The 22,790-nt window shown below is 32.4% G+C and overlaps 2 protein-coding genes across 4 annotated transcripts; one reads left to right on the top strand and one right to left on the bottom strand.

Moving 5' to 3' along the window:
• Nucleotides 1–5,090: 5,090 nt before the first annotated feature.
• Nucleotides 5,091–8,566, top strand: LOC145121146 (uncharacterized). The gene is made up of 5 exons (XM_079056930.1): nucleotides 5,091–5,608; nucleotides 7,402–7,461; nucleotides 7,547–7,609; nucleotides 7,981–8,049; nucleotides 8,339–8,566. Exons 1-5 carry the CDS (start codon nucleotides 5,264–5,266, stop codon nucleotides 8,432–8,434), a joined length of 633 nt encoding a protein of 210 aa, XP_078913056.1. The 5' UTR covers nucleotides 5,091–5,263; the 3' UTR covers nucleotides 8,435–8,566.
• A 3,722-nt stretch (nucleotides 8,567–12,288) lies between these two features.
• On the bottom strand, nucleotides 12,289–16,524 carry ALF4 (aberrant root formation protein). 3 transcript variants are annotated; one of them, XM_079056347.1, is made up of 13 exons: nucleotides 16,404–16,524; nucleotides 16,115–16,294; nucleotides 15,767–15,916; nucleotides 15,509–15,581; nucleotides 15,009–15,178; nucleotides 14,864–14,920; nucleotides 14,634–14,784; nucleotides 14,485–14,544; nucleotides 13,932–14,200; nucleotides 13,781–13,852; nucleotides 13,604–13,681; nucleotides 13,331–13,537; nucleotides 12,289–12,728 (listed from the first exon to the last, which is right to left on the bottom strand). In XM_079056347.1, exons 1-13 carry the CDS (start codon nucleotides 16,464–16,466, stop codon nucleotides 12,474–12,476), a joined length of 1,785 nt encoding a protein of 594 aa, XP_078912473.1. In that variant the 5' UTR covers nucleotides 16,467–16,524; the 3' UTR covers nucleotides 12,289–12,473. The 3 variants fall into 3 exon arrangements, with proteins under 3 accessions (XP_078912473.1, XP_078912474.1, XP_078912475.1); XM_079056348.1 differs by having other exon boundaries at nucleotides 12,511–12,676; XM_079056349.1 differs by having other exon boundaries at nucleotides 12,583–12,728; nucleotides 13,366–13,537.
• Nucleotides 16,525–22,790: the final 6,266 nt, after the last annotated feature.

Genomic DNA, 22,790 nt, shown 5'->3' with positions numbered 1-22,790 from the left:
CTGATTTTATTACTATTTGATGATATGATTTTGAGACATGTTTATTATGATTTTATGGATTGATATGATATCGACAATGTTTTTGGTAAACGATTTTATAAGTTACTTAATTAAAAACGAAAATTTTGGCCTTGAAAATTGGGATGTTACAACGTTTTTTCAAGGTGTGACGTGAAGTACAAGCTTTGGAATCATAGTGCGTCATGGCGAAGCTATGACAAGCTTTTTAGAACCATGCATATATATATATATATATATATATATATATATATATATATATTAGATTAGTTGGTATAGTACTACCGGTTAAAAGCTTTATACCACTACCGTATCATGATTACTTAATTGGTATGGTACTACCAACCAAATATATTGATTACTAACATTTTTGGTTTGGTTGGTAACATGTTGGTTGATCTTTCATAGTATATATATACCAGCTTAAAAGGTGACATGGTTCGCATATGTCATCAACCACATCACATTTGATTGAAACCAAACCAAGTAATTAGTTTTTACTATAGAAGTAAATAAAATGGATTATATAAAAAAACAATATATGTCTTTTCTAAAAGGAAATCTTCATTAAAATCTCATTAGATTATCTTAATATACGAATAAGTCTCAAACTAAAATTTATTTGTGAAAAAACATACATTACCGGTAAAAATGACGATTTGACAATTTTTTTCCCGGTTTACCGGTTTCATTGTAGACTTAGACGCATTTAAGTCTCATTATTTTACCCTAATTTACGAATAAGTCCCAAAATAAATTTTGTTTATGAAAAAACATGAAAAACGGGTAAAAGTGATGATTTAACTATTTTCTCCATTTAACACATATTTTACCGGTTTTATTGCTGACATGGAGGTCTAGTCATTAAATGAACTGATGAGATGAATATGATGGGTTATGTAATGTTACGTTTATTAGAAAACTTGATATCCATCTCATCAGCCCATTTAATGACTAGGTGGGCCAGGTCAGCAGTCTCTTAAAATGTGTATTATCGGGAAAAAATGCGGGAAAGGAGCTGATGAGATCGATATGTCGGGTTGCATAAAATACAGTTAGACAATTGGAAATTTCTTATAAACTTAAAAAATGATGAAATTGTTGCTAGTTTATGTAATTATTGTATTCTTCGTTGGATGCATTTTATATTCCAAAAAATATACAATGCAACATGATATCAAGTTGTATGGTAGACGTAGCATTATATAACCCAATATATTTTCTCATCGGCTCATTTAATGACTAGGTTTTCAAGTCATCAATGAAACCGATAAAATGTATGTTATAAAGAGAAAATTGTCAAATCATCAGTTTTACTCTTAGTTCATGTTTTTTCGTAAATAAAAATTTTGTTTAGGACTTATTTGTAAACTATGGTAAATAATGAGAGTTTAATGCGTCTAGGTCTGCAATGAAACTGATAAATCGGAAAAAAAAAATGGTTAAATCGTAACTTTTACCGATAACTCATGACTTTTCTTAAATAAATTTTCATTTGAAAGTTATTCGTGAATTATGATAAAATAACATGGCTTTAATTTCACTTTTCAAAACGAAAAACATAATATTAAGATTTTTTTTAAATGTATTATTATTGTATTTTGAGCTGAATATTAACAATATTCAAGTACAAATTGACACCCGGGCCCAACAATAAAACCGGTGTGGCTCAAGGCGAGTCGGATACTCGATCCACCAGGCTGCGTAGGCGGTGGTCTTCTGTATAGAAAATAAAAAAGGATTAAGGATACCCCACCACGAGAAACGCCTATACCACGTGACGCGCCAATGGCACGTGATGACTGTGTCCACTGATCTGAAAATACGATGTCGTTTAAAAGATCCTCATATATTTTTCAAATTTATTAAATATCCGCATAAATCCATATGCTACACTCGCATATATTGGATCATCGCAAACAGAAACCATAAGGCCAAAACAAAATAGAAATGGAATTAATAGCCGATGTAATACAGTGGGACCCAACAACACGCACTACCTAGCAAACGAAAAAAAATCGAATTTTCCGAGAACTTTCACTTGGCCCCCTCCGTCTTTCCTTAGTCACACTTTAACACCTTAGGTATCATTTGATACACATTGGCAATACAGGCAATACATAACATGGTAAAACACGATATTGTACTATGTTGGACCAAAAGCTATGAACAAAATTGAGATTGATGTTAATGACAAAAGGTTTTTTTTATCACCAAGAAAGGATGAACAAAGTGTGTTAGATACTTTGCTCTCAATCTCAAACCATTGTGTATGGATAATGTGACAATATCCACTGCCTCTTTATTATTGAAAATAATCTTAAAACTCTTATCAGATGACATGAGCATGAGACATTATAACGTTTGTTTTTACCACAATAAAATTTTCTCGAGGGTCGGATTATATAGTATTTTAATTTTTAATTATTCTGCAAAGCATCCTAGCAGTCAATTTTTTAAGGTATGCATATGCATACTCGACATGCATATAAGCTTTTCCCCAATGTAGATAACATATTATGAGCTTGATAATAATTGGTTGAAGAAATAAAATCCGGCATTTGTAAATTAAGCAATATGTTCGAGTTAAAGTTGTTGATGGTGATTATATGATATTTAATAGTCACAAAGGTCAAGTGACAACTAATCTTAATTAAGAATGTCATTAACTTCTTTTTTTATCTAACTCAGTATCAAGAGTGATCTTCATTACATCGTTTACGTCTAAATAAGTCATAATAGGGTCTCAATCAATTTTTTTTATGCACAACCAAAACCCGATGAATGCATTAAGGCAGATATGGTTTAAACATTCAACCAGTCAAACATGTAGATGGAAGTATCAAAAACAATGCATATTGCTTCAACTATTGGAAAGTTTTAAATATAATCAAGGTGAATTGAGTTAGAATAACATACTATATTGTATCATTTTTATTTTTATGAAATAATACTTGGAATATTGACTAGCATGAAGATTTCTTGTTTTTAAATCGTAACAAAAAAACAATGTTTAAACCAAATGAGATCTTTTAGATTTTAGTCAAGTTAAACTCATTAAAATGTTTGTGAAAAGGGAATGAATGTCTAAGTACAGCAAATGTATTGTTTCTAGGTGTTACGCATAACCATGGGTATATATGGACAATAGTATTTTGGGTATTTTAGTTAGGGGTGGTAATTTTCTACACAACATGAATTTGACATGAAGATAAATGAGTTTTGGTTGAATTTTTTGACTCGGAAACCAACAACCCGCCAACCCGTTTTATTATATGGGGTTGTGTTCGGGTTTACAAATAATTTCACAGGTTGACTCATGAACACGTTTATTTTATTAGACTAAAAAAATATTTATTAAATAACGGAGAGAGTAAGGACTAATAAGTAAATATGTGATATTTAGATGTTTTTTTCTCGTGACTCACGAACTCGATCTGACCCACAAAGCCAAATCTAATCCACGAACCTGCGAACTCGTTTAATTAAACAGGTTATGGCAGGTTTACCTGTTTATGACTAATATGGATTAGGATTCAACAAGACACCATGAATAATTATATGGATTATGTCCGGGTTGAGCTTTTATGACCCGCCAACCCGAACACGACACAATTATTACCCCTAATTTTAGCTATGCAGAATCTAGCTACGGAGCCCCTAGCCTTATGTTTATTTAGCTAATCGAGTTGTAACTATGAAATTTCAAAATCTAACAACATAAAACACCAATAACCATTTCAGACGTTTCTTTTAGTAGGATATACATTTGGGGTCTTTCTTCTAATTTGAAATGTCACTTACCAACCACTTTTATTAAGAGAAATTATCATTTTGAAAGAAAAGAATTTCGTGATCTCGTGATTTCATTTTTGGTCCAAGAATAAAGTTATTTAAAGATGTTCTTTAAGTATTTTCTATTGGTTTAAGACAGATGGACGGTGACGTAGTATCTAAGTATAATGATAATGAATATATTATAGGCATTTGTATATCAACTATTTTACTTATTTATAAGTATTTATTCAATATCATATGGTGTACGTGGTTGACCTTGAATTTATGGTGGACTTATGTTGGGTTAATTATGTAAAATAAATATTAGAATGTATGTAAAAAGAAAACAAAGATAAATTTGTGAAATATAAAAAAGATGTTGAAATATTGGTACACTATTTAGTAGATGTAGGTCATAAGAAATGGTGTTTAGGGCGTCATGTGTTAGATTTTTAGTAAGGTGGCGTGAAATGTTAGGGCAAATAATGGTACTTACTTACAAATAATAGAAAATGAGAACTTAGAATTTTTTTTTTAGTAAGTTGATACTTGGTAGGTGGAATAGTTAAATGAGTTGAAAAATCTGAATGGGCTGCACATTGGGCTATGGTCTCTTAGTAAAGGGTGTTTGTTTTTCTTCATTTTATTTTATTTTTGGGTGAAAACTCCATCAAAAAAATAATACTTTATATAATTAATTTATTTTTATTTTGTTATAAAAGTATTATTCAAAGATTTACACCATATAAAAACTTAATAAAAACATTTTTTGAAATAAAATTATAATTTTCATATATTATAGAGAATTTCATAGATAAAATATACATTTTTTTTTATATTTTATATTCTAGCAAATCAAAACTATAATATAAAACTATTTTATACTTTGAAAATAATTTTTCCCTAGCATTTTCAAATATTAGATGTGAGAATTAAAATTATACAGGTCGATCTATACTATTATATGATTTTTTTTCTTCAATTATTTTTTTATTTTCGTAGGTGAAATACAATATAAAGTCCTTTTTATTCAGATAGAATATGAAGAAACTTTTTTTTTTTCTAAATCTTATCAGACGACATTATGCTACGATGTTTTAACATGGATCATGTTGTACTTTTGAAGTTTTCATTATATGCTAAATAATCTAATTACAAACTTCATTACAGAATATATCAAACACAAGTCTAAGGTGTGAATTTCAATAAATGAAATACAAAGGACTAAAACTTAAGATTGAGAAAGTAGTTTATATAATACATATCACACAAAAACACACAATCCTTTCCGTCATTCAATTCACAGCTTCCTATATAATCCTTTCCCCTTTCCCTGCGCCACCCCCTCCTCCTCCACTCTCCTCTTCATCTCATCCTCTTTCTCTAATCTACACCCATTAAATCTCTGTTCTTCACTTTCTCTTATCCCTTCTGTAACGCCGACGAACGATAACGAATACCAGCTCAGATGATGAAAGAACACTGGGTTACGGCGGCGATGACGAACGATGCGATGGTGGCGGAGCTTCTCATACGTATGAGACAATCTTCATCTTTAGAGTCATCAGCAATAAACACACCGTTGTTACCCACGGTTAGGTGGGGCCACCGTAAGTCACGGTCGAAACCTTCCGCCATCACCACCGCCGCTAACGCCAGTGGTTTAAGGAAAGAACAACTAAGTGGTAGCCCTACAACGCCCTTGTATTGGAGCAGTGGCGGCGGCGGAAGCGGCGGGGGTGCTTCCACCAGCGACGTTTACGATGAATCTAGTCGCCCATCAGATCTCTCATCCGGCGGTAGATCCACCAAGGTTTGTATTTGTTCATATTTATCTCTCATCTCTCAATCTTTTTTTCCGATCTTTTCCGTTTAATCGGCGGGAACAATATTGACTTCACCGATTTACCCTTTATTTCATCTACTAATCGCAACATTACTTCGACCTTTTTCTGGGTTTTCGGTCGAGTAGATCTGCTTCGCATCCTATTTTTATGGTCGCCGGCCGTCGTACCGGTGGCTCTTTCAACGTCATTCGATCTGCCTCACTTTTTAACATAAAAAAACATTCTTGAAGAAATATAATGTAAAACTAATATTACGTTTTTACCCTTCTTCATCCACCTATTTTGTGAACTCAATGTCGACTCTCTTCTACCTTTTCGGTTTTTTGTTTAATTTGACGAAAACACCCTCTGTCACCACACAGCTGACCACAAGGGCATTTTGGTCATTCCATTTTTAATCGGAAGTAGTGAATGACTGAATGTATAGATCGAAGTCAAATCAGACTCGCATTCTTTTGTATGTTACAAAAATACAAAATGTAGCCATGAGTTTCTAACCCTCTTACATTCTCTAGTAATTGACTAAAATACCCATCGACTTTTTTTTTCCTTATTCAAAATCAGCTTTTTATTACCATGAAAAGTAAAAGGGTACCAGAAGTTTCAACTTTTTCTCATCGGTTTTATCTTTTTTGTCTTTTAGGTATATGGTTTTGTTAACATTGAGGGGTAATATTGGAATAGGACAGTTTTGTCAGAACATATTTGAGTTATTTAGGGGCGACTCTCAACTGAAAATTCTCATAGAGATCCGGGAAACTTCTGAAACACGGTTTACTAATTTTTTTTATGGACGAGACTGCCCTTGTAGTGTCTCTTTGATTGGATCCACCTATTAGGGGTAGGTTCGTCATGTTTGTGATGACAAAAAGTGGTGAGGTGTAGAGAGTGGGACCATTCACTACCTTCACTTGCTAAGGGTACTTTTGTCTTTTATCATATCCACTTTTCTTGTTTTGTTTTAATTTGAAAATTTGCAATTATTTTTCAGTGGCTTTATATTCCCAATTGGTTTCTTTGTCTTTACTCTTTTCAATTTTATTTATTGTTTTCTTATGTTTTATTTTTATTTCAAAATCAATTTTATTTATATGTTTTATTTTTATTTCAAAATCGGGTATCTTTTCGGGTTTGGATTCTGGCCAAATCGGATATTTTGGTGGGTCAAACTTTAACATTTTCCGGATCTAGGTTAATTTTTATTAATAAATTAGGAAATTAGGCTTTGTTTGACTTTGATACTCACATTTAAAAAAAAAACAAACTATTTCTCACTTTGATAATAAAGGGTAAAAAGTGTAATTAATAAAGGGTAAAAATGTAAATAACAAGAAAGATAAGAGTAGGGTAGTTTTGGTTTGTGTTTGACTTTCTGGGTTTTAGTCTTTTCCACATGTCAAGTTCTTATTCGCATTTGTCTTGACATAAACAATCAAAATAATGCCATGAATGGATTTGGTTCACCTTCTAAAAAAATCATGTTCAATAATCGTAATTTATATCTAAATCAAAGTTTAAATATATGGATCTTAATATAATAAGCTATTAATCTTATACAAATATTCAAATAATGGTTGCCGACTAACATAGCATTTAATAAGGGCATTGTTTTTTTTTAATGAAAGTCACGAGATTTTAACAATTTTTCAAGTGGGGCTAAAGCATTTTTATTGACTTATTTTAAATATATATTTTGCAATTTCTATTGGATTTTTGTGGTATAAAAAAGAAAGTGGAAATAATCGATTTTTTTATGCAGGGTGGTTTGGGAAATGAAGGTGCAACCACATCAAGCTACAAGAAATCTAGAAAAAGAAAGGTTAGTTGTTTTATTTTATTTTAATATTATTCTATTTTTTGAATAATTTTTTTTAGTTTATTGATAGATCTTTGTAATCGTGTAGTCATTTGCTGAACTCAAAGAGGAAGAAGATTTTCTCTTGAAGGAAAAGCTACATCTAAATAGGGTATGTCCTCAATTTTAAATTAATTTTTTATATTTATTATTTAAACAATGAACATATAGTAATTTAATAATTTTAGACGTGAACGTTTTAATTATTTTTCTTTGCATTTTAATTTTTAGTTGGTAAAGCATATATCATGTCTTGTCGATTTATTTCAATACAAGTTATGTTAATTTAAATATGATTTCCATTGTATTTAAAAAAAATTGAATGATATATTTGTAATTATCGAAAAGTAGTTTATATTTAGGAGAAACAATTAATAATCCAAAAGAATCATACGACTTGAAAAAGCGTCATATGATATTGTTTACCATATTTTATGGTGTTTGTTATAATCATTTTTTTATTAATTTTATTTTAATCAACAGGAGTTGGAGTCGATGCGCCTAACCATGAATAAACAAATTGCCACAAGTCAAAAATTAAAGAAATTCAAGGTATATAATTTCTTTTTGAATTTTCTTTCTATCTTTTCATTTTGTCTATTCAATTTATATGCAAATTAAAGAGTTTATTAACTTTTAGCTTCAAAAGTAACAAAAACTTTTTTTATATTTTTGCAAATTGAATAAATTACGCCTTTTCAAATTATGTTTTTATTTTACGTTTTACAAAAATATCTTTTTATGTAGTTATACATATTCCAGTTACTTTTTTAGAACATTCATATACAAATAAAAAAAAGAAATGAAATGTTTACTCACATTTTTTTGTTTGTTTCTACAGATAAATTTCCATCAAAGTCCTAAAAAAGAAGATAAACAACAACAAGGGTTTGTTTTGCCCGATTTAAACATGTCCCCAGATATGGAAGAACTATGAGAGTCTCTAATAAACGCTTACTGTGATGTAAATTTTGTTACAATATAAAACCTTTTTGCTAATTTGGAAAAGGTTTTTTCTAAGTTACCGAATCCATATCAATTGCGTTTATTATAAAGTTTTATATTGCTACGGATTTGGATTTAAGATAAAGTAGAAAATTTTGATGATATTTTTGTAGGTATAGTGTAATTCTTACGTAGATTTTAATATATTATTTCATTTGTTTGGAGTTAAGATAAGTTATAGGAAATGATAACCGGTTTTATGTTTATGGATGATCACAATTCACAATTGATCATGTATTGTTATATGTTATTGAAGATATGGTAAATTATCTATTTTTTATTTATTTATCAAAATAATCAATAAATCCAAAATAAACATTTCAAAATTTGATGATATGACATATAAGAGAAATGAAACATTGAAAAGTTTGTAAGAAAACAAAACCCCACAAAATTGTTTTTATACATGCCAAAGTGATAGTGATAGAAGAATATCTTTTACATACACTAAATTCTAAATTTGGGAACTTCTGAATAAGATGGGTATCTTGTTGGTATAATATATATCGAGTGTTTTTATATAAAAACGAGAAGAGTAATAATTTAATTAATAAATTTATAAACTGACACTTTAGAGATGCTGTCTATATATCGAATTGTATATAAAAAAGAGAAAAATATCAACTTACATAATGGATTTATAAACCGAGGCTTTAGAGACTTTTTTTTTTTTTTTTTGTCTAAATATGCTTGAAACAAATACTTGGTTGTGTAATGTTTAGACTAAAAAACAAAAAGAATTTCCATCTTAAATTGCGTGTTTCTAAGATTAAAAACAAAAAGAATTGTCTAAGTTAATACATTTACATTTTTTTTTATTGTTATGCTACATATGAAGGTGTATGGTTGTTGCTTTTGTTTGTTCTAGTTGAAACAAAATTGTTTTAAAGTGTTTTGTTTAAAACACATATTAAAAAAAAGAGTTCTTAAAATCGAAATGTAAATAATCACAAATACATTGTATGCATGTGATGTATTTTGTAATAATAAATATTGTTAATAAACGATGAAACATTTTTTTCTTCAAAAACACCATAAATTTTAAAAGCATGTCATTCAAGAGTTGGAACAACTTGTATGTACACATTTAGGCATGGTTACACCTAATTCAAAAGAGCATGACCCTAACACATTAACCTGTACATTAGCCTTTATATAATTAAGTTGGGTGATTAATTTATAAAGGATTAAAAGATCAAAATGTACTAAAAATTAAACTTTTTTTTTCCATTCGAGGTCAAGGGGATATCATATTCTCTAAGTAAGTGTTCTTCATTACGTTTAAGTCTTTTCAAGTTTATGTTTAATAGATCTTATGATTATGTTTTAATCTCAACATGTGGTATTAGAGCATGGTTAAAATTTCTTCATGCATAACTTTGATTTTGTTTCTTGTTTGATAAATAAAAAAACAAAAAATAAAAAAAACTTATAAAAATTTAGTAAAAATGTGAAAAAGGTTGTAACATTTTTAAAATAATAACAAAATACATTTGTCTAAAAGTTGTACTAAAAACGTGTGTGTGTGTGTGTATATATATATATATATATATATATATATATATATATATATATATATATATATATATATATATATATAACTTTTGGCAAGTAATTTTAACAAGTAGTAAATTCCAAGGTTGTCGAGATCGAGATCCAACATAGGACCGTTTTTGGATTTGCAAGATCGGGATCTAAAATAAAACATAATTTTAACTTATTATTTTAAAACATGAAAAATATCTCAAATATTTAGTTTTCCGTTCAAAACATTAGTGAAGGGTAAACTTCAAAACATTAGTCACAATTCACAACACATACTAATAAACGGTAAACTAGTGAAGGGTAAATGACATAAAATGGTAAATTCATTTTTTTCAATATATATATATATATATATATATATATATATATATATGTATAAGAAGATTCAAATGAAAACAATTATGAAATCGAGAACAAATCTGGATCACATATTTTTTTGCCGCAAAACCCTCCCGCGTACCGGCACGACGGAGGAATGTAATATTCATATGTGAATATAAAGGTAAGTATATTCTCGTATATTTCAAATATGCCACTTAAGCGCTCCAGTGTACCGGGACGATAGAACAGATACTCCCTCCGTCCCAAAATTATAGTTCTTCTTTCTTTTTTGGTTTGTCCCAAAATAATAGTCCACTTCTAAATATAAATAACATTTTTACCAAAATACCCCCTAATTATTACTTAACCAACTAAACATTTAATGAAATATTAAATGCAAAGTAATGACAAAGCTGTCATTTTACTATATAAAGTTAGAGCTAATAATTTTGGGAGTAATATTCATATTCATATATTCATAAATGAATATATATATATATATATATATATATATATATATATATATATATATATATATATATATATATATAAGTATGTGCCTATTCACACGTGATTATTCATATATGAATATGGCGTTTGGTAGTGGAGGTAGTGGCAGTGGTAGGGGTAGTGGTGGTTGTGGCAATGATGGTTGCGGTAGTAGGGGTTGTAAACACGAGATTACATTTATATTCACATATGAATATATAAGTATATTCATATATGAATAAATATTTGTTTATTCTCAAGTGATTATTCATATATGAATATGGTGGTTGATGGCGGAAATGGTGACGATGGCAGAGTTAACGGTGGTTGCGGTGGCAGGGGTGCTAAACATGAGAACATACTTAGGCTTCTCAGAGTGGTGCTGAGACTGTCGAAGCCACCACCCCCTCCATGTCATCTTCTTCATTTTCCGAAGAGAAGAACTCGGTGAAGTTCTGCCGTGTTCCACCAAAAACCTCGACATGCCGAGGTGAGGGGGTGCTGTTCCCCGAGTTGCCAAGCTCCATGTCACCATCCACCTCACTTTTGTCAAGTTTTTCTTCCCACTCTCACCGGTCTTACATTTATATTCACATATGAATATTGCATTTCTCCGTCGCACCGGTACGCGAGAGGGTTTTGCAGCAAAAAGAAATATGACCCAGGATCGTACGATCCTACAATCAATATCACGATTTTGACAACCTTTGTAAAATCTTCTTAAAAAAGTTGTGACAAATTATTTATAAAAAAAACTATATAAACAAGCAATTAAGAATAAATCTCAAAAGGTGTTGTTAAAAAATCTAAAATTTTCTTTAAAAAATTAGAGAAAAAATAATTTGTAAAATAAACTAAATTTGGAACGAATACGTACGATCCTACAATCAAGATCACGATTTTGACAACCTTTGTAAATTCTTCTTAAAAAAGTTGTGACAAATTATTTAAAAAAAAAAACTATATAAACAAGCAATTAAGAATAAATCTCAAAAGGTGTTGTTAAAAAATCTAAAAATTTCTTTAAAAAATTAGAGAAAAAATAATTTGTAAAATAACTAAATTTGGAACGAATACGTAATAACATTTATTGTTCAAACCAAATTCGTAACGTAACTGAAATTTTAAGCCAAAAGAGTTAGACATATTCGACTTGAGATGGAGGTAAGCATACATATTACCCTTTTAAAAAGTAAAATGCATTCGTTGGCAACTTAAATACAAATGAAATAGTTACTTTCCAAAAAAACAGTGCTAACCCCCATGATACCTAAATAATTATAGATTGAAAAATTATATACAAAACAAATGAAAACACAAAAAATTTAATATTTCAAGAAACAGAAAATTCAAGATTCTATGTAATTATAAAAACTCAAAATTCTACGTAATTATAAAATTTTAAATTCGGGTCTATCATCAAACAGTCTATTTTCAAGGATGATTCATACAATCGCATTCAACTCTTTTGATGCAATACAAGAGATGAAGAGAGTTAGTATAATCCTACCTTTTTAGCTGGTGGGTATTAAAATAACAATTGTTGACATCTCATCATCTCAATCCAATGCAATTCAAACACAGTAAAATACAACATGAGCATACATGAAGTGGGCCTAAGTAGTATGCTTGAGATTCTCTTCAACTAGTTCAATACATCGATATAAAACAAACTCTAGAGGATTAAGAGCAATTGCCAGTTGACCATCGTTGTCCCCAGCACTTACACCAGAGACCAAACTTCTTAATGGTTCAAGCCATTCTCTGTACACCTTCTGCAACTTGTTCTTCAACAACACTTCCGTGTAGTTTGTTTTCCCTGATGACTCAGTGATCAATATGAATCTGTAGAGATTAAGTGCTGATAACACCTATCAAAAATCAACAACTCTCATTTATCTATATTTTCTTACTAAAGATACTCATAGTAGCATACTTTATATTAATTAGAAAGTCCTACATTTCCACTTTAGGAGTTTTGCCACAAAGGTTTTTAGTTTTAGAGTTTTGACACAACTGTTTTGGATTTTGACAGATTTAGTCCCTGTAATTTTGTAATTTACAGAAAAGGTCCCTGTCATTTTTTTTACAAAATCAGTCCATTTGTTTTAGATTTTTATATGTTGGCATGTTTGGCCCCCGTATAGAAAATAAATTACAAAATTTGTCTCCATAATTTACAGAAAATGTCCTTGTGTTTTTTTTACAAATCGGTCCGTATGTTTAAAAAAATTACAAAAATAGTCCCCGTCTAATAGAAAACTTGCAGATTACACCCCCACGCCCCCGCATTATATTGCCATGTTTCGTCCCTACACTTTTTTGGTTTTTACCGCTTTCGCCACATGACTTCTGTATATTTACAGGTTTGTTCCTTACACTTTCGGCATTACACAAGTTTAGTCCCCCCGCGAAAAAAAAAAAAATACAGTTTATATTTTTGGATGAAAGGGATAAAAGGGAAGAGAGTTACAGCATCGGTGAATTCAGGGAGAGAAGGGGGCCCACCCTTTGGTGGCTTTAAGACAAACTCCACACAATCAAGAACACTAACTGTCCAAAATGACAATGTACTTTGAACAGCTTTATTTTCTTCTTTTGCATCTCTATTTTGTCCTGAAATCTTTTTTGGATACTCCTTGTACATTTCTTCTTTGACACAACCAAGAAGAATTGCAATCTGTTCAACAAATTTCATCATTTCAAATTAACTCATCATCATAATTCATAAATCATGCTTTTTTACCATGGAGGATAAATCGCTGTTTTTTATTAAAGCCATCAAGATGTCAAATCTTAAAGAAGCTGGAACATCTGCAAGCACCTGACATCATCCATTTACAAAGCAAGAGTCAAACCAGAAAAATGACCGTTTTACCCTTATGATTCCAAAAAACAAAAAAAAAAAAACAAAGTTACTTACCATTTTGAAAGTATCAAAAGCTTTTTTCCTCAGCAGTGGATCTGAAGCATATACAATCACCTTTTGAATAGCCTGAACATTTAAAAATTAGACTTTTAGACAGTGTTTAGTAGATAATATCACAATTACCTGAGAAAAGGGGTGGGATTACCTGTAATGCAGCATAGAGACTAGGCATGTAGACCGAATAATCCAAGGGTTCATCAGGATCCTGAGAGTCAATGGCTTCCATAATGCAAAATAGAAAGTCAATGGCATGTCTCTTCAGTGCCCATGGAAGATTAGAAGAAGCATAAACATGCTTCAATATGCCAACTGCTTCCCATCTTTCTATTCGATTGCTACAAAGTTTGACTTTGACTTTGACTGCTGCCTCCAAATCTTCTTTGGAAGCTTCATTAGAAAGGTCTCTCCAAAGTACTGTGTGTACATATATATAAAAGAATAAAATCAGACATCATCTTAGTGGGTCCCATTTGTTACACAGGACAAGACATAACAGAACAGTACAGCCAGCCTTGTTATGCAAAAGACGAAAATGCCCTCGTCCTCATCATGGAAAATAGCCCTAGATATCTCTTTTAGTATAATCATGTCACATGTAAGAAAGTAACAAAACGCAGCCTAAGTACTGGTTTTGGAAACCAGTGATTTCAGATGAGGGTAAATCCGGAAAGTGGAAAAAAATACATGTATCAAGTCACCTGTAATAGCTGCTCCACAATTGACATACGAAAAGCATCTCATATAATCATCTTCATCACCTATACATGCATCAAAAAGGAACAAAGGTATGAGGAAACAAGGTCAAAAGTCAAAACTGAACTTTTTATGGTCAAACCAGAATTTTTACCTTGAGAAATAAGGTCAACAGCCATTCCCACTTCATGTCCAGTTATTAGATCAAGATATGTGAAACCACAGTAGTGAAGGAAGTGTGATAACTGTAACATAATGGGAGACCATCTAGAAGTTTCTGATCCCACACTATTTGAAATAAGAGCCTGCATTTTATAAAGAAGGTAAGATGAGAATAAAAAAAATAACAATTAATCATCTCATTCTAGGCATGAGGGGTATTACCGTAATTTGCAAGACATACAAGCCAAATAAAGCAAAAAGCTTCTCATCTTTGTGATCCTGTTGCATAAAATAACAGGGATTTGATGGGAAGTGAAGAAACTTAAGAGTAAGACAACTTAGACATAATTACAAGTGTGCCACTGACTAGTTTTATGCAGATTGTGTTAAGAGAATTGGCGATTAATATTGCTTTATTGATTAAATCCATATCTTCATCTTCTTCTGGATCTGATAAGATGACTTCTAGAACCTTCAGGACAACGGGAAGGGCTGCTTTTACTTGCTCAAATGGTCTTCTCTTGAGGACCTCAAAAACTGGGAATAAAGAAAAATGAATATAAAACTGGTAAATCTTAGTTTCAAAGCATGATATAGGTAAGAGTAAGAGAATTATGTTCCAAGAAGAACAAAATTGGATCAATTTTCACAGGAATAGCCAAATATATGCTCACAAGAGCCCTACCATTCATCCTCCTCATGTATCCTGCAACTTACTCGTTTATCTTGACTTAACTAGGGTAGATAAGAACATATAAGTGGAGTTCATGAAGTTATAATTATACAATTTCAAAAAATCGACATTCAAAACTTATATAGTAATCAGCTAGAAGTAAAAAAGGATGAAAACGAAACAGCAAACACTACCTTTTGCAAGAGCTCCTAATAGTGGTGTAAAATAGAAGGAATTGTTAAAGCCATCGCTTGGAGAAGTCATAGCCTGTTGAAATAGCACATAACATTAACAATGGAGTAAATCAACATCTCACCAAGGAAGTAGTAGGCTAGGATCAAGCATGTTCATATAATTTATGAATTTTGTATATATTTTGAGATCATGTGTACAAACATAGTTGATAGATCTTTATCAAATCCTACACACATAAAAAGTTAAAAACAACATACCTCACAAAGAATAGAAACCATATCTCGTGGGCTACAAACCTCCACGAAATGATTAATGATCCTTTCAGCATTCTCAAAACACCTCGTAGACCCACAAGCAAACTTGGCTACAGCCTTAGGAAGCTCAAACGCTAATGCATCTGTAATGGCCTAAGAAAAAAGGTATAGGTATCACCAAAAACGTAGCATTAATGTTGGGGCTTATAAACTACTAATATGAAGAGAAAACTCTAAAAGAAGTTCGGAAACAGATTATCAGATTCGAAAAAATGCTGTGATGGTATTTAGATACTTATAAGCTTGCGAAAGAGTAAATTATGCTCGTTGAAGTAATAAATAACTTAATACCTGGTCAAGTGAAGGTGAAATTAAGTAGTGATAAATTTCTGAAAGAACCTCAAACGCCGAGTTCTCTGCTCCTTCTTCATCGTTCGTCCCCGATGAGATAAAATCCGATACTGAATCGAGAAAATGAACAAGCTCCGATATGGATTCTTGTGATTGCTTAAAGTCCCCATTCGCGATCGACTATCAAAGAATACCATGATCATATTGGTAACTATCATACAGCAATTGTAATTATGTATATAAATAGAAAAAGATGTAGTAATTGTCGAGATATAGAGGGATGAATTACTTGAGAACATGAAGCTAGGGCTTGTTGAAGGCGAAGAGAGTCGATGTTCTCTGGTGCAGACATGAGTTGGGAGTTTTAGCGGGAATGATAGGACATTTGCTTCTACATGCTTCTTGGTCTACTACTTTTTAGGGTTTATTCTTTGGAATTATTAAGTTTTTATTTGTATAAGAGTAAATTACATGAATGGTCCCATGGTTTAGGGTAATTTGCGCGTTTGGTCCCTAACTTATTTTTTTAACTCGGAAGGTCCCTACTATTTGTTTTTGTTACGCGCTTGGTCCCTGTCTTACCTAAAAATACTGTTTTTCCTTGATTTTTTTTTTAATTTATTTAAATAAACACACCCTCAACCTCACCCTTCACATTACCATACATACTCCACCGTTTTTCTCTATTTAAATAATAGTCTTTTTAGGTAAGACAGGGACCAAGCGTGTAACAAAAACAAACAGTAGGGACCAAGCGCATAACAAAAACAAATAGTAGGGACCTTCCGGGTTAAAAAAATAAGTTAGGGATCAAACGTGCAAATTAACCCAAACCATAGGGACCATTCGTGTAATTTACTCTTTGTATAAACGAACTACCAAAGGGCTAAATAAGATAAGTCAAACATAATTGTTGACTTAACAAAATAGACGTTAGTTTTACTATACAACATTTAGCAAAACGTTAAATATTGTTCATAATATCAATGTTAAAGTTTTCGTTTTGATCGATTTACGATTTTAAGATTTTATAAGTAGAAAACGGTCTCAACCACAATAGGTGTGACATCCCAAATTTCTCGGCCAGAAAAGACCGATTTGTTTATGCTTTGTTTTAAAATCAGAGTAATCGTTTAAAGAAAACGGTTGCGGAATTTGTTCCCAAAACAAAATATGATAAGAATTTATCCAAGCATTTCTTTAAAGAAATGTATTTCATTAAGTAACAAAATCTCGGGATGTCATGTTTCGATACAGACCAAAAGCATAAACAATATAAAATAGACCTTACAACAATTATTTATAACTACTGATCTATAATCCAAAATCTCTCGTCAAGTCCACCAACTTATACTCTTGTGTCAGTACTTGATAACACGATGATCGGACAGCACCTCGTCTCTTAAAATAATCTTTTCCGATAAAACCGGGACGTTTTCTCCAAAACCGGGCTTTACGCGGGCAGAGTCTCGGCTCGGAAACTTTGCTTCTCGGGATCTTCGGGGCTTCGGGACTTGCTTCGGGGCTCGGGATTAATATCGGGGCTTCGGGATATTTCTTGCACGCAAAACGATGCAAAAATGAGAGAGAAAGGAAGATTTGAGCAAATAAATTCGGCAGCCCTCAACATCTATTTATAGGGTGCTGAAACTGGAATTACGCTGGGCGTAATTTCGGAGTATGCTGGGCGTACTAAGCGCTACGTTGGGCGTACGCTTCGGATAAGCTTTGGTATGCGTGCCACGATCTTCAAAAATTCATAATTTTCGCATACGAGCTCCGTTTTCGACGTTCTTTATATCCACGCGTAAGTGAGATTATACTCTACAACTTTCATTTAGACTCCGTCGGCTAGTTTTCACTTTATTTTTATTATATTATTTTTAGTAGGCCGGGACAGGAAAACTTCGTTATAAAATCATAACTTCTTCATCCGACGTCCGTTTTCGTCTGTCTTTTTACCGTTGGACTACTAACGACGAGATATTTGATTCTCGTTTAGATTGTTTCGGCTAAATATCGCTCGATCTCATATTCGAACTTCGGGCTGTACACTGCTAAGCCGAAATTTCGAAAAATCATAACTTCCTCATACGAAGTTAGATTTAGACGTTCTTTTTATGCACGCTCTCGGTTTTACGTTTTCTACGACTTTCGTTTAGATTGCTAAGGCTAAAAGTCGCTCTATCGTAAATTCACTATTTACGTCTCCCGGTGCCGTGCCGGTTTTGACGTAAAACTTCGACGGGTCATAATTTCTTCGTTATAACTCGGATTTCGGCGTTCTTTCTATGTACGGAAACCTTGAGACATATTCTACAACTTGGTTAAGATTATTTATTCTAAATAATCGTTTTGTCGAAAAGTCGTTTTCGACCCTATTATCTCTAAATTGACTAGCCCGGATCTACGGGCGTTACAATTATCTCCCCCTTAGGATGATTACGTCCCGGAATCATCAACAAAAATAGGACATGTATAATGATTCCATTCGCTATCTCTTCGTCTTAGGTAATAACCGTAACTTCTATGTTTCCTCGAAAGAGTATTTAACTCTATGGCTTTCTTGACCGCAGACGATGCCCAATTTTGCATCTGCTTATCGTACTATGTTGTACTTTCAATCGTAACCTTCAAGTTACCAAATAAGTCCTTATTGTGGACTCCTTCTTAGGATAAATACTTTCCTTTATCTATTGTAACAGACCGATGGGTCGTGCTCTACTGACCTCTCATCGCACGATGCGACGCTTAGACTCGGTCTTTTTAAAGTTAAATTCCATAATGGAATATACCTTCCTTCATATTCTAATGTGATATAATCACATTTCAGCATGTAGCATTTCTTCCTGCAAACTTCTTTCAACAACGAGCGCGATACTATCGATCGCATTAATTTCAACGTTCTGACTTAAGTCAGATGTTACATCTAATCTTGGTCCTCTAGACCACGTAACATACTCATCGCAGTCGAACTCAAATTTATATGACCACTAGGGTCGGAATAACAACCATCTCACTAATCATTACCGAAACAAGGGTAATGACATACTCGAATAAAACGAAATCAATCACCAGCTTCTTGGTAACCTTGTGACTTTCCCTGATCCAAGTGCGAGTCCTGTGCTTCCGGTAGTATATGCATCTACTACCTTTCACACCTACTCATACTCGTCCCAAGTATTGTCTCGCAGTCCCCAAGTCCTAAAATCACAAAACAATTTAACACATACGAATGTGTCCACATAATCATATAAGTTTCCTTAGACTCTACTAGGATTTCTTCCATGTGTATCTCCAGTCATCAATCATGCTTCAACTTGGTTGGTGGTGGAAAGTTCATCCGATGGGACAACTTCATGAATAACACCAATATTCCATCATCCCGCCAATCGAAGGTGTACTTCAGACGTACCGTACTCTTCTAAACGTACTACTTGACATATACTAACGACAAAACACCACTCTTACGATATCTTCCGATAGGTGTCATTCACTATCATAAGCCTTTTTCATTTCCTCCATTTACTCAACTCTCTATGAGTTTTCATCATGACGTTATTTTCACATAAGCATGCATTCCTTGCATCAAGACGAAAATATAGATAGAGAAGATTTAGACGCGTAATCCTCCTTATTACTCCGAAAAGTTATATGTCAGTTCTAATATCGTAATTAAACGTTTAGAAACCTGAGCACATAAAATTTCCAGATCCGGTCGGCAACAGACCATAGATCCGAACAAATAATATCACATATGGCAATCATATAACATTTAGCACATAAAAGCATTTTAGGCATATTTCCTAAAATATACTAGTGCTTGTGTCTAAAATATGGTAGACACTCATCTCACGATCTCCACTTAGCATTATAAGTTTAAGTCTAGAAATTTCCTACAAAATTCATAGTTCGCTTAAACTAATGCTCTGATACCAACTGTGACATCCCAAATTTCCCGGCCAGAAAAGACCGATTTGTTTATGCTTTGTTTTAAAATCAGAGTAATCGTTTAAAGAAAACGGTTGCGGAATTTGTTCCCAAAACAAAATATGATAAAAATTTATCAAAGCATTTCTTTAAAGAAATGTATTTTCATTAAGTAACAAAATCTCGGGATGTCATGTTCCGATACAGACCAAAAACATAAACAGTATACAATAGACCTTACAACAGTTATTTATAACTACTGATCTATAATCCAAAAATCTCTCGTCAAGTCCACCAACTTATACTCTTGTGCCATTACTTGATAAAACGATGATCGGACAGCACCTCGTCTCTTAAAATAATCTTTTCCGATAAAATCGGGACGTTTTCTCCAAAATCGGGCTTTACGCGGGCAGAGTCGCGGCTCGGAAACTTTGCTTCTTGGGATCTTCGGGGCTTCGGGATATTTCTTGCACGCAAAACGATGCAAAAATGAGAGAGAAAGGAAGATTTGAGTAAATAAATTCGGCAGCCCTCAACATCTATTTATAGGGTGCTGAAACTGGGATTACGCTGGGCGTAATTTCGGAGTACGCTGGGCGTACTAAGCGCTAGGCGGGGCGTACGCTTCTGATAAGCTTTGGTGTGCGTGCCACGATCTTCAAAAATTCATAACTTTCGCATACGAGCTCCGTTTTCGACGTTCTTTATATCCACGCGTAGGTGAGATTATGCTCTACAACTTTCATTTAGACTCCGTCGGCTAATTTTGACTTTATTTATATTCTATTATTTTTAGTAGGCCGGGACAGGAAAACTTCGTTATAAAATCATAACTTCTTCATCCGACGTCCGTTTTCGTCTGTCTTTTTACCGTTGGACTACTAACGACGAGATCTTTGATTCTCGTTTAGATTGTTTCGGCTAAATATCGCTCGATCTCATATTCGAACTTCGGGGTTTACACTGCTAAGCCGAAATTTCGAAAAATCATAACTTCTTCATACGAAATCAGATTTAGACGTTCTTTTTATGCACGCTCTCGGTTTAACGTTTTCTACGACTTTCGTTTAGATTGCTAAGGCTAAAAGTCGCTCTATCGTAAATTCACTATTTACGTCTCCCGGTGCCGTGCCGGTTTTCCCGTAAAACTTCAACGGGTCATAATTTCTTCGTTATAACTCGGATTTCGGCGTTCTTTCTATGTACGGAAACCTTGAGACATATTCTACAACTTGGTTAAGATTATTTATTCTAAATAATCTTTTTGTCGAAAAGTCGTTTTCGACCCTATTATCTCTAAATTGACTAGCCCGAATCTACGGGCGTTACAATAGGATCTATCTGAAACAAGATATATATTGGAATCTTAGGATCCCGACTATAATCTTAAGATCTTAATACGATTTGATCATACATCTTCGTTTTTATTATATAGTCGAGCTTCAACAATTCATCTATTCAGCTTGAAATCGGACATCACAAGTTGCAAGAAGGCATATAGAGCATCATCATTTCATCAATTAATCTCGAATTAGACACAACATACTAATGATATTCTTTTTTGTGATCTTATATCTTTCATTGCAGATGATCATAATGATCTTTTTTTTATAATTAAGATGTTTTGTTGCTAATTTGTATGATTTTCAACAACAAAAATTATGGTTCATACTTAAAAGTTTAAAGTTGATTTCACTATTGACGTCTTAATCAAAATGAAGTTATAATGTTTATTAAATGTCAAAAACCTTGCGATCAAATTTGAATATAATTTTATTTTGGTAGGTACTTTCGATCTAATGATCACGATCTTATAAAACGTAAAACGGTTTTAGATAAAATCTCGATCTTTGTAACCTTGGTTCATTAGGTTAAATCAAGTTATAATGTTTTTCTTTCACGCGAATTGCGGTCGGTAGTTTTCAAATAGACAAAATAATGTAAATAATCATTGTGTTTCAAATAGATGGAATGACATAAATGATCCCTATGTGATCAACAATTACAAAAATGGCTATTGTGTAACAAATATTTTAGTGAATTTGCATTTTCGTACAACCAATTGGCTTAAACCATCGTTTTTTATGTAATTAAATAAACTATATAGTTGGTAAAATATCAATTTCATGATTTATTTATATTGTAAAATAGTTTGTTCTCATGTAAATGTATTTCTCAAAGAAATTGCAAATTAGTTTTGCATTTGCAAAATGCTTTTTCCTTATCATTTCGATAAAAGTTTTGTTATTTAGTAACAATTCCATTTTACAAAATATATGTGCAATCCTGACTCAAATCATGTTCAGCATGTTCGTCCACTCGAAGCTCATTAAAAGAAAGGATCCCAATTTTTTATGTTCTACCAGATGTATATGATGTTCTTGTTAGGAGGGCTTATTATTATTATTATGTTGTATTGGTATATGCTCGGCCCATTGGCCCTTTTCTATTGTATCCATGTATATATATTTTCACATAATAGAAGATCAGTTTTCACGGGAAAATCAATTAATCACATGGTATCAGAGACGTGACAACCATCTCCCTACACTCTTGCTTCATCTAACCCTAGTCGATAGCCGCTTTTCTGTCGACTGTGTTCTTAGTCTTCTTAGTCTTCGTTCATTCTTCATTCTTGTGATGTTTTAGTAATATCTCGATGTCTGGAATCAATATACCTGACAAAATCTCTGCAACAATCAACATCAAACATGCAGTCCCTCTGGTTCTTGATTTAGAACAG

The sequence above is a fragment of the Lactuca virosa genome, chromosome 6 (assembly GCF_052849685.1).
Source record: "Lactuca virosa cultivar CGN04683 chromosome 6, Lactuca_virosa_CGN04683_v6, whole genome shotgun sequence".
Lineage (NCBI taxonomy): Eukaryota > Viridiplantae > Streptophyta > Magnoliopsida > Asterales > Asteraceae > Lactuca > Lactuca virosa.
This window is presented reverse-complemented; position numbering and strand designations above follow the sequence as displayed.

What these genes read in the sequence shown, in the direction of transcription:
- ALF4 (XM_079056347.1), bottom strand. Translation starts at nt 16,466, where the DNA reads ATGTCTGCACCAGAGAACATCGACTCTCTTCGCCTTCAACAAGCCCTA. An exon ending in ATTAGGAGCTCTTGCAAAAG is followed by an intron (nt 15,179 to 15,508) that starts GTAGTGTTTGCT and finishes CTTTATTCCCAG; the next exon opens with TTTTTGAGGTCCTCAAGAGA. An exon ending in GTCTCTATGCTGCATTACAG is followed by an intron (nt 13,853 to 13,931) that starts GTAATCCCACCC and finishes TTAAATGTTCAG; the next exon opens with GCTATTCAAAAGGTGATTGT.
- LOC145121146 (XM_079056930.1), top strand. Translation starts at nt 5,264, where the DNA reads ATGATGAAAGAACACTGGGTTACGGCGGCGATGACGAACGATGCGATG. An exon ending in CCGGCGGTAGATCCACCAAG is followed by an intron (nt 5,609 to 7,401) that starts GTTTGTATTTGT and finishes TTTTTTATGCAG; the next exon opens with GGTGGTTTGGGAAATGAAGG. An exon ending in AAAAATTAAAGAAATTCAAG is followed by an intron (nt 8,050 to 8,338) that starts GTATATAATTTC and finishes TTGTTTCTACAG; the next exon opens with ATAAATTTCCATCAAAGTCC.